The 11,581-nt window shown below is 45.8% G+C and overlaps 1 protein-coding gene across 2 annotated transcripts in view; it reads left to right on the forward strand.

Moving 5' to 3' along the window:
- The window catches only part of LOC117347032 (oocyte zinc finger protein XlCOF6-like), a 49,860-nt gene extending 43,769 nt beyond the window's left edge, over positions 1-6,091 (forward strand). For both annotated transcript variants that reach the window (XM_033917328.1, XM_033917338.1), the window contains exon 7: positions 416-6,091. In XM_033917328.1, coding sequence (XP_033773219.1) covers positions 416-1,953 — 1,538 coding nt within the window. In that variant the 3' untranslated portion in view covers positions 1,954-6,091. The remainder of the gene's footprint in view (positions 1-415) is intronic.
- The last annotated feature ends 5,490 nt before the right edge of the window (positions 6,092-11,581 follow it).

Genomic DNA, 11,581 nt, shown 5'->3' on the forward strand with positions numbered 1-11,581 from the left:
TGTGCCACTGTCCATCTGCTCCTGCCTATAAACAACAACACTTTCTTTTTCATTTGATATGGTTTTTTAGCAAAGCAAATGTGTTTAAAAATGTTGTGGCAATATTTCCCAGTATATGTCCTTATCCATACTTTGAAGTTAACAGGTCTGCAGAGTCTGAGCTGGTAAAAATGTACCAACTATGACTCCAGCTTCAAAATAAACTATATATACAGTATCTTCTGGATTTATATTGGTAAATATAACTTAAATTTATAATTTCTTTAGATCCTGAACAAAAAAATCAGCCTAATATCAATAGGAATTGGAGTAGAATAGTGGAAAAATAGAGGATTCAGTATGGAAGTTGAATTTTTGGTGTATGAACTCCACTGGCCTGGAAATTAATGATCATATTTTCCTTTTTATCCAACAGATGATGGATTTAGGAGTAATATCAAAAAACTGAGAATGTATGATGGACAGAAGAGGGAGGAAAAGAAATGCAAAGATGCCTCTGGAAACAGCCCACATTCTTCATCTGATTGTGAGGGAGGTATCTGTAGCATAACACCAACCAGAGTGAAAGCAAAAGTCAAAAAAGGAAAAAGGTCAAACACACAAGAGAGAACTTCCAACCACTGTTCTAGACTTGTACAAACTCAGGAGCTGAAAGAAGGTGAAATACCTTTCAAAAGTGCTGATAATCAGGAAAACTTCACCACAGATTCCCATTTTGTTCAGCATCCCATCCCTGGAATTAGGAGTGAGGCTCAGTACTACCATGGTGTATCTAAAACTAAACTTATTAGAGACACTGTTGCCTGTGATAATCCATTTAAATACTCTGACTGTGATAGATCTTTCAGTCAGAAGTGCAGCCTTCAACTACGCAATGTGACCCATACAAGAAAGAAACAATTTAAATGTTCCCAATGCAATAAATGTTTTGGGTGGAAAGAAGGTTTACAACGGCATGAAAAGAGCCACTTGGAAGAGAGCCTGTTTAAATGTTCTGAATGCGATAAATTTTTCACAGCAAAACATACACTGCAGCAACATGTAATGATCCACACAGGGGAGAAACCATTTCAATGTTCTATATGTAAAAAATACTTTAGATATAAAAACTGCCTGCAAAGGCATGAAATCACCCACATGAGAGAGAGACCCTTTAAATGTTCCCAATGTGATAAGTGTTTTGGGTGGAAAGGAGCTCTACAACGGCATGAAAAGGGCCATTTGGAAGAGAATCTGTTTAAATGTTCTGGATGTGACAAACGTTTCAAGTGGAAACAAGGCCTGCAAAGGCATGAAATCACCCACATTAGAGAGAAACCATTTAAATGTTCCCATTGTGATAAGTGTTTTGGGTGGAAAGAAGGTCTACAACGGCATGAAAAGAGCCACTTGGAAGAAAACCTCTTTAAATGTTCTGAATGTGATAAGTGTTTCACAGCAAAACAGACATTACAAAAGCATGTAATGATTCACACAGGAGAGAAACCGTATAAATGTTCTGTATGTCAAAAAAGCTTTAGACACAAAAGCTGTCAGCAACTGCATGAAATTACCCACATGAGAGAGATGGTAAAACCATTTAAATGTTCCCAATGTGATAAATATTTCAGATGGGCACATAACTTAAAACTGCATGAAAAGATCCATACACAAGAGAATCTATTCAGATGTCCGCAATGCGATAAATGTTTCACAAAAAAAGACAGACTGGAGCAGCATATAATGATCCACACTGGTGAGAAACCATTTAAATGTTCTGAATGTGATAAATGTTTCAGACAGAAAAGTGGCCTGCAATTGCATCAAATAACTCACCTGGAAAAGAGACCATTTAAATGTACTGAATGTCATAAGTGCTTCAAGAAGAAACGAAGTCTGCAAGTACATGAAATGATGCACAAGAAAAAAACAACAGCAGAGTTAGTGAATAGCTGTGTATTTCTTAGGGAATAAAAGTACAAAAGAATAATGAAAAATTGAGAAGACATAACTACAGTTAAATGAACTTCTGAAGAGAAAAGGGAGATGATATGCAGGTTTGTATGAAGTCAGAAAAACACTAGCTCTAAGTATCATAGAGGTGAATTTTAAAGAGAATGTACAAATTGGAATTGACACGTCTAGTTCAGTATGTGTACAGTTCTGGTAGTATAGAACAGAATCTACTGACAAAGAATGACAGAGAACCTGTTTTGAAATACAAGCAAGAGCACGCATCTAGATATCTAGATCGGGTAGAGATACATATTTTGTGGGAGGATCCATTTTAAAGAAAAATAAAAAATAAAACCATATACCCTTTTATGACCACCCAGACATTTATAGATTGTGGTGGCTCATTTGCAATTAGGACTGACATTTGTGAAACCTATATATGTATTCCTGGATGGGAATTAATTGAGGGGCTAAGACATTAAGGCCCATATTCTCAAAACCAGTTTTAACCAGTTTAGCTTTGAAGTATTTTAGCTATCGATGCCCAAAATGACAAATCATAGTCTTTTCCGTGGTTTGTAGCAGCCTCTGATAATTGTATTTAATAGATTACAACGAGCACTCTGATTGATGCCCAGATAATGACAAAATAAAGCATTGGATTTTAATGCCCCAAAATCTGACAAGTCTGGAGATGATGGTAGTGTTAAAAAAAAATGGGCATAGAAAATGTACGTGTGTTACAATATCTATCCCCATTAGAAATAAAAAATTGTTGTCCCGAGACATCCCCCCCCCACCTATGATAGCCCACACATCCCCAAATTAAAAAAAAAAATTGGCAGGAAGGAAGCCCACTTCCTCCAGCCTTGGCCACCCAGGATCCCCACCTTTAAATGGAAGATCGGAGGAGAGATGCCCACTCCCTTCTGCTGCTGCTGGGGTCCCCTGCGAATCCCCAATACCCCACTCCAAACTCCTGACACTCTGCTCAACCCCGTACCTTTTTGATGAAAATTTGGCAGGAGGAATGTCCACTGCTTCCTCCCGGCAGGTCTGCCTTTTCAAAATGACAGGCCTTCCCCTTCCTGGTGCACTGGTATGCACTCGGAGGGGCCTAAAATTGTTTGGCCCAGGCACCTATGGCCCCTCTCATAGGAGTGGTCTTAGGTACCTGGGCCTTAAGCCCCTTCCCAGTGCATCCTGGGATGCACTGGGAGGGGCCTATGTTTCGCAGGGACCCTGGTGACAGGAGGGAGTGGGCATCCCTCCTGCTGCTCTTCCATTTAAATGGGGGGGGGCAGCGGTAGCATTAGCAGGAAGGAGTGAGTATCCCTCCTGCCTATCTTCAATTTAAAGGTTGGGGGGTCGGGAGCGTTGGGGATCCTGGTGGCCAAGGCAGGAGGGAGCGAGCTTTTTTCCTGCAAATGTTGTTTTTAAAGTTCTGGGGTATGAGCCGTCTTTGAGTGGGGGGGGGCCCAGCACAACTTTTTTTATGTGCCCATTACCAAAAAAAAAATACTCTTCCTGTCCTGAACAGCTGAGTGTCAGGAGGCTGCTTCAGGGATTTCCCTGCTACTCAGCTGTTTTGGACTTCTCCTGATGCCTCTGTATGTCAGTAGCTTTCAACAACTGATGGATGGGATTATGGTGGCTTTTGGGAAACTCATTTGCATGTGAAATTGTTTCAATATCGATTACCATTTTCAAATCAGACAATTTACTGGCACCACAGTGACCCTTGGGACTTTAACAGTGATTTTAGAGCATCCAGCCTTAAGATACTGTAAGAGCTGCTCGTTTTCCTCACCATACTGGCTACCCCATATTGGTGGCTTAGCCATGGGTGGACCAGGGCTTATCCAGTTTGAGCTCGGCCCCACCTAAAATGTCATCTCCTTTAATGTGGCTGGTGGAGATTCCAAAGCCCCATCAGCCAAAGATCTCCTCCCCACCAAAAGAATTTTACATGTTGTGCAGCCACCGGCACTGTCCAAGGGTAAACAAACATGAAACGCGCTTTAACATCCACCAATTTAGAACACAGGGGATAAAAAGCCTTCCTCTTTTCAGTCAGAACCGTTGAGTAATCTTGGGTCAGGCAAATAGGCGCCTCATGAAATTTCAGTGTGTTCTTCTTGGAACGATAGAGCCGCAAGATCTCCACCTTATGACGGTAATTAAGAAATTTCACAATTGCCACTCTAGGCCTCACCTCCTGACCCAGCCGTGCCCTCACCCAGTGAGCACGTTCCAGGCACGCAAGGCCCAAGGAGGCTGTCATCGGAAATTCAGCGGCCAAGCAACTCTCCAACTCCGGCAGCAAAAGCATCTCAGGGAGCAAAAGCGTTTCAGGGAGGCCCAAAATACAGAGATTGTTGCGACGTGAGCGATTTTCAAGATCATCAATTTTCTCTACTTGTGCGTGCAGCCACCGCCGAATCGTGTGCATTAGTGGCATCCTCCACATTGGACACCCTTTGTTCCAATTCCGTCGTCCTCGAGGCCGTATCCGATAATAATTGTTCTAAACAAAGCATCTGGCTGGATAATGTAGCCATTTGTGGATCCAAGACTTGCGCCACTGCCTCTTTCAAATCACTTAACGCCATGCCTGTAAACTGAGACACAGCCGTACCAGCCGATTCCGCCATCTTGGAGTCCCCCAACTTTGGACGATCTCGATCTTTTTTGGCAGATTTCATGAGGCCAGAATTCTGAGAATGCATAATATATATGTCCATGCAACAGGCATATAAGAGAAATCAAAAGCGGTTGCAAATCGGCTCAAAATCAGCACTTAAAATGCGTAAAGGAGAGCAGGGTCCCAGAGCAGGCAGAGAACACGACCTCACCCGCTCATGGCATCACGTGACCTCCTGCATGCTCAGTTTTCACACTTGCATGACACTTAGCATATATGCATGGAGGTTGGCAGCAGTGGTTCTGGGACAATGTTGGCAGCCACCCAACATGTAAACTCTTTGGCTGATGGGGCTTGGGGATCCCCACTAGCACAGGTATGTTGTTTATCTTGAGGAATATCGGAGACGGAAGGTGTGGAAATTAAATTTGGGTTTGCTTTAGTTGGGGGAAGAATGTGGAGATGAAATGTTTGGCCCACCCAATTTGCTCTCAGACCCACCCTAAATTTGCTGCCTAGCTACGCTATTGCTCCAAATCACAACTCTTCCCTACCTCCAATCACAGCATCATGCTCATAACCCTCCCTCTGAATGCTGTATCCAATCCTCCACTCTCCCTGAAACTGATCTCCCAACCCTCATCCAAATTACTTCTATATAACAAAAACCCCAATCCAGACAAAAACCAACGACTTCCCTTTACCCCCAGATCTTCTAATCCTGGGGCCATCTCCAACACATCCAGTGCAGGCTCTAAAATGATGATTCCCCCTTAAAATGCTGACCCTTAGCAGTAGTACGGCAAGACTACCACTAGGACAAGGGCAGTTACAACCCAGAAGAGGGTAAGAAAAACCAATTTGGGAATCAGTAAAATTTGAAGATTTATTAAAATCAACATCAAGTTATTTCAAGTATCTTGATGTTGATTTTAATAAATCTTTGAATTTCACTAGAGTCCTGAGTAGTTTTTTTTTTCTATCTTCTCCTGGGTCCTCATTGCTGTTTCTTTGGAAACTCTTACTTGTGGACAAGGAATGGCCTGAAGTTTATGGAGGGGTGGGTTTTTGTCTGGTAGAGCACCTTTGTTACTTGAGAGATCCTTAGATCCAGAGTGGGAGTTATGAGTGGGGGAGGGGTGACCTTAAGGGAGAGGATATGATTTGAGAGGAGGGATCTGTGATCAGAGAATTAAACAGTCTAGGGCAAGAGATGTGATTGGAGAAAGTATGGTGCAAACCTAGCCCTTGCTCTATACATTTTTGTATGGTGGAGCAGGTATAAATCTTGATACTTCTGATTTGTATGAATATGTTTGTATTCCCTAAATAAAACAGGGAATACATGTGGAGATTTCAGTTCTACCCTATATATCCCCTTCTCACATACACATAGAAATGATACTTGCATGTAGAAACCTGTCGTTCTAAAATCAGATTTTAAATGTGTATGCTTGTTTTATATGTGTTTATCACTGATAGGGTTTCTAAAATGGGGACCGTAATATATGTTATCCCAGGACAAGCAGGCAGCTATTCTTGACTGATGGGTGACGGCACCGACGGAGCCCCGGTACGGACAATTTTAGAGTGATTGCACTCTAAGAACTTGGAAAGTTCTGGTAGGCCGCACCGCGCACGCGCGAGTGCCTTCCCGCCCGACAGAGGCGCGCGGTCCCCAGTTTTCTAGTTTCCGCGGAGCTAAGAAGACGCACATTTCAACGGCTGTTGAACATTTTCTATTTTTTTCGCCTTCCCGCTCGCGTAAACTCATTGGGAAATATTGTTTCCCTCTTTTGATTTATTTTCTTTGTTAAAAAAAAAAAAAAAAAACCGAACTTTGGTTTTTCTCCCATTTTTTCGTTTCGCCCCGGCGGGGCCTGCTGCCACCATCGAGGCCTCGGCCTTCGATTTGGCAGAAGCCGTGTTTACGTTCATGCCCCCCCAACCCGGCTTTAAAAAGTGCCAGCGGTGCGCGAGGCCTATTTCTAACTCTGACCCGCACAACTGGTGCTTACAGTGCCTCGGACCTGACCATCAGGCGTCCACCTGCACACGCTGTGCCACTCTCAAGAAAAGAACCCTTAAAAACCGTCAAATTCAACAACGGTTATTATTCGGTACCGACATGTCGGACTCAGCGGCACCGGTCCTCACTTCGACCCCGACGCAGTCGGCACCCGTCTCGTCGACGCCGTGCGATACCGCATCGGCGTCGCACCAGTCAGGTAAGCCGGCTAAGAAGCCTTCCCCGCTGGAGCGTCCTCCGGTCAAAGTAGCAGAGAGCCCAATCCTGCCGACCGCGAGACGCCCACGGAAGCGCTCCGCTCCGATAGAGGTAAGCCCCTCGACATCGGGTTCCTCTTCGGAGTGTAGAGCGGCACCCAAGGTACCGCAGAAGAGAAAAGCGGTACCGGTGCCTTCTTTAGACGAGCGCATTGCTGCCGTCTTACAAGTGCAATTGAAGGATCAGTTACAACAACTCCTTCCTGCACTACTGGTACCGAGCCTTCCGGTACCGGTCCGGACTGAGCCACCGGTGCCGACAATTCCACAGCCCATTCTCTCGGCTTCCTCTTTGTCGGCACCGACACAGTCTACTTCCATGCCAGTCCTAGCACCGGAGTCGACTGCTCAACATCAGGCTGTTCAGACGTCAGTACCGGTACAACCACGATCTCCCGGTACCGTCTCTATGAGATCAGGAAAGTCGGTACGCAAATCCCGACACCTAGATCCCTCCACTCCGGAATCTCGACGCAGTTTTCAGATTCGAGATCCTGATCTGTGGGGTGATTCAGAAGACCCTATGCTCTCTGAAGGAGAATGTTCATCTGGTGATGAGGATCCTTCTACTTTAGATCCATCCTCTAGACCAGATGTAACTTCATTTTCATCCTTTTTAAAAGAGATGTGTGACTCTCTCTCTATTCCCTTGGAGGCCGAGTCAAAGAAATCCAAAGCTTTTCTTGAAGCACTGGATTTTGACCAACCTCCAAGGGAATACCTCAAGTTGCCTCTCCATGACATCTTGAGAGAAACCTTTTACAAGAATTTGGAGACACCTTTGACCATCCCTGGAGCACCTCGCAAATTAGACTCCTTATACAAGGTCATCCCAATTCCTGGATTTGACAAACCTCAGCTCCCACATGAGTCCCTATTGGTTGAATCCACTCTGAAAAAATCCACGGGAGCTAGTGTATACGCCTCAGTCCCTCCTGGCAGAGAGGGTAAGGCCATGGACAAATTCGGCAAACGGCTATACCAAAATGCCATGTTAGCCAACAGGTCAGGGAATTATGCATTCCACTTCTCCTTTTATCTTAAACATCTTGTTCAAGATCTAACTGCTTTTGAGAAGTACCTCCCTGACCGTAAAAAATCTGCTTTTCGCCACACTACTTCATCACTGTTGCAGCTTAGGAAGTTCATGGTCAGGTCGATATATGACACCTTTGAGCTGACCTCTCGGGCCACAGCTATGTCGGTGGCTATGCGTCGACTGGCGTGGCTCAGAGTGTCAGAACTAGATGTCAATCATCAAGATCGACTGGCTAATGCACCGTGCCTGGGGGATGAGCTGTTTGGAGAATCCATGGACTCCACCACTCAAAAGTTGTCGGCACATGAAACTAGGTGGGATACTCTCCTCAAAACGAAAAAGAAAACCCCACCTTCCAGGCCTTTTTGCCAGCAGTCGGCCTACCAACGTAGATTTGTTGCTTGTCCTTTGCCACAAGCCCCGCAACAACCCAGACGTCAGCGGCAACAACAGAGGCCAGCTGCTAGACCAGCTCAGCAGCAACAACAGGTGAAGCCTCCCCCTTCACAAAAATCCACTCAACCCTTTTGACTTAGTTCTCCAGGACATAGCCGGTCTCCATCCTGCTGCCCAACTTCCGCAGCCCATAGGAGGACGCCTTACACTCTTCATAAGCCGTTGGGAATCCATCACCTCGGACCAGTGGGTCCTCAACATCATCCGCCACGGCTACTCTCTCAACTTTCAGACCCTTCCGGGCCAAAGTATTCCAAAAGAGTCTGCTCAGTCCTCCCTCCTTCTTCAGGAGGTTCAATCCCTCCTCCTTCTGAACGCCATAGAGGAAGTTCCTCTAGATCAAAAGGGGCAGGGATTCTACTCCCGTTATTTTCTAGTCCCCAAAAAAACAGGAGATCTCAGACCCATTCTGGATCTTCGGGACCTCAACAAATGCTTGGTCAAAGAGAAATTCAAAATGCTGTCTCTGGCCACTCTTTACCCCCTTCTCAATCAAAGCGACTGGCTATGCTCCCTCGATCTCAAAGAAGCATACACTCACATACCGATCGATCTAGCCTCCAGGAAGTATCTACGCTTCATGATCAACCGTTGTCACTACCAGTACAAGGTACTACCCTTCGGTCTTGCCTCCTCTCCAAGAGTGTTCACCAAATGCCTGATTGTGGTGGCTGCTTTTCTTCGTACCCACCACCTTCAGGTGTTTCCTTATCTGGACGATTGGTTGATCAAGGCCAATTCGTCTCAGACAGTTCTCACGGCCACCAACCAGACCATTCTGTTTCTACGTTTGCTGGGATTCGAGATCAATCTCCCCAAATCTCATCTCATCCCCACTCAGAGACTTCAATTCATTGGAGCAGTCTTAGACACAGTCCTCATGAGAGCGTTCCTACCGTCCAACCGTCTTCTCATGCTTCAATCTCTATGTCAACAGGTGCTTCTACAGGCGTCCATCTCTGCCAAGCGCATGATGGTTCTCTTGGGTCACATGGCGTCCACGGTTCATGTCACCCCTTTTGCACGTCTTCACCTACGCACTCCTCAATGGACCCTAGCCAACCAGTGGTCCCAAGCGATGGATCCTTGCTCACGTCACATATATGTAACATCATCTCTTCGTCAGTCTCTACAATGGTGGTTGATATCCTCAAATCTATCCAGAGGTCTTCTGTTCCATCTACCTCCCCATCAACTGGTTATCACCACCGACGCCTCCCCTTATGCCTGGGGAGCTCATTTGAACGAGTTCCAAACTCAGGGCCTTTGGACAGCCCAGGAAAAGAAGCATCACATCAATTTCCTGGAACTCAGAGCGATGTTTTATGCCCTCAAAGCCTTCCAACATCTTCTCTTTCCTCAAGTTCTCTTGCTGTGCACAGACAATCAAGTTGCGATGTACTACATCAACAAGCAGGGTGGGACGGGCTCTCGCCTCTTGTGCCAGGAAGCCCAGAAGATCTGGACTTGGGCCATAAATCGTCATCTATTTCTGAAAGCTATCTACATTCAGGGGGAACAGAATTCCTTAGCGGACAAGCTCAGCAGAATTCTCCAGCCTCACGAGTGGACACTCGAACCTTTCACTCTACAGTCCATCTTCGCTCAATGGGGCACTCCTCAAATAGACCTCTTTGCAACTCCTTCCAATCACCAGCTGCCCCTATTCTGCTCCAGACTCTACTCTCCTCACCGTCTGGCAGCGGATGCATTTCTCCTCGACTGGTCCAATCTGTTCCTGTACGCTTTCCCTCCTCTGCCTCTCATGTTGAGAACCTTATTCAAGCTTAAGAGGGAACGAGCGACCATGATTCTGATTGCTCCAAGATGGCCCAGACAACATTGGTTCTCCCTTCTACTTCAACTCAGTTCCAGGGAACCTTTTCTTCTTCCACTGTTTCCTTCTCTGCTTACACAGCAGCAGGAGACCCTTCTACATCCCAACCTCCAGTCTCTGCACCTGACAGCTTGGTATCTCTCGGGCTGACTTCTCATGATACACTTTTGTCTCAGCCTGTTCGTTCCATTCTAGATGCCTCCAGGAAACCTGCCACTTTGCAATGTTACCATCAGAAGTGGACACGGTTTTCTTCCTGGTGTTTCCTCCATCATCATGATCCCACTTCCCTTGCAGTGGAGACTTTGTTGGATTATCTCCTTTCTTTGTCTGACTCTGGCCTCAAGTCTTCTTCAGTCAGAGTCCACTTAAGTGCTATTGCAGCGTTTCATGAGCCAGTCCATGGAAAGCTCCTCTCAGCTCATCCCCTGGTCTCCAGGTTCATGCGGGGTCTTTTCAATGTTAAACCACCTCTTAAAGCCCCTCCTGTTATCTGGGATCTTAATGTGGTCCTTTCCGTCTTAATGAAGCCTCCATTTGAACCTTTGGCTACTACCACTTTCAAGTTTCTCACTTGGAAGGTACTTTTCCTCATCGCCCTTACCTCTGCCAGGAGGGTCAGTGAGCTACATGCACTAGTTGCAGATCCACCTTTTACGGTCTTTCATCATGACAAGGTGGTCCTGCGTACACATCCAAAGTTTCTCCCTAAGGTTGTCTCCGATTTCCATCTCAACCAATCCATTGTTCTGCCTGTCTTCTTTCCAAAACCTCATTCTCATTCTGGAGAACAGGCTCTGCATACTTTGGACTGTAAGAGGGCTCTCGCTTACTATCTTGAGCGTACAAAACCCCACAGATCAGCTCCTCAACTTTTTCTGTCCTTTGATCCGAATAAATTGGGACGTCCTGTTTCTAAACGTACGTTGTCTAATTGGCTGGCAGCGTGCATTTCATTCTGTTATGCTCAGACCGGACTGACACTGGAAGGTTCTGTCACAGCCCATAAAGTCCGAGCTATGGCAGCATCTGTAGCTTTCCTCCAGTCCACGCCCATTGAGGAAATCTGCAAAGCTGCCACTTGGTCCTCAGTTCATACTTTTACATCTCATTATTGTCTGGACGCATTTTCCAGACGGGATGGACACTTCGGCCAATCTGTTTTGCAAAATTTGTTTTCCTAATGGCCAACCTTCCCTCCATCCCTCTTTTTGTTAGCTTGGAGGTCACCCATCAGTCAAGAATAGCTGCCTGCTTGTCCTGGAATAAAGCACAGTTACTTACCGTAACAGGTGTTATCCAGGGACAGCAGGCAGATATTCTTGCGTCCCTCCCACCTCCCCGGGTTGGCTTCTTAGCTGGCGCGCGCCTCTGTCGGGCGGGA

Source organism: Geotrypetes seraphini, chromosome 1 (assembly GCF_902459505.1).
Source record: "Geotrypetes seraphini chromosome 1, aGeoSer1.1, whole genome shotgun sequence".
Taxonomy (NCBI): Eukaryota; Metazoa; Chordata; class Amphibia; order Gymnophiona; family Dermophiidae; genus Geotrypetes; species Geotrypetes seraphini.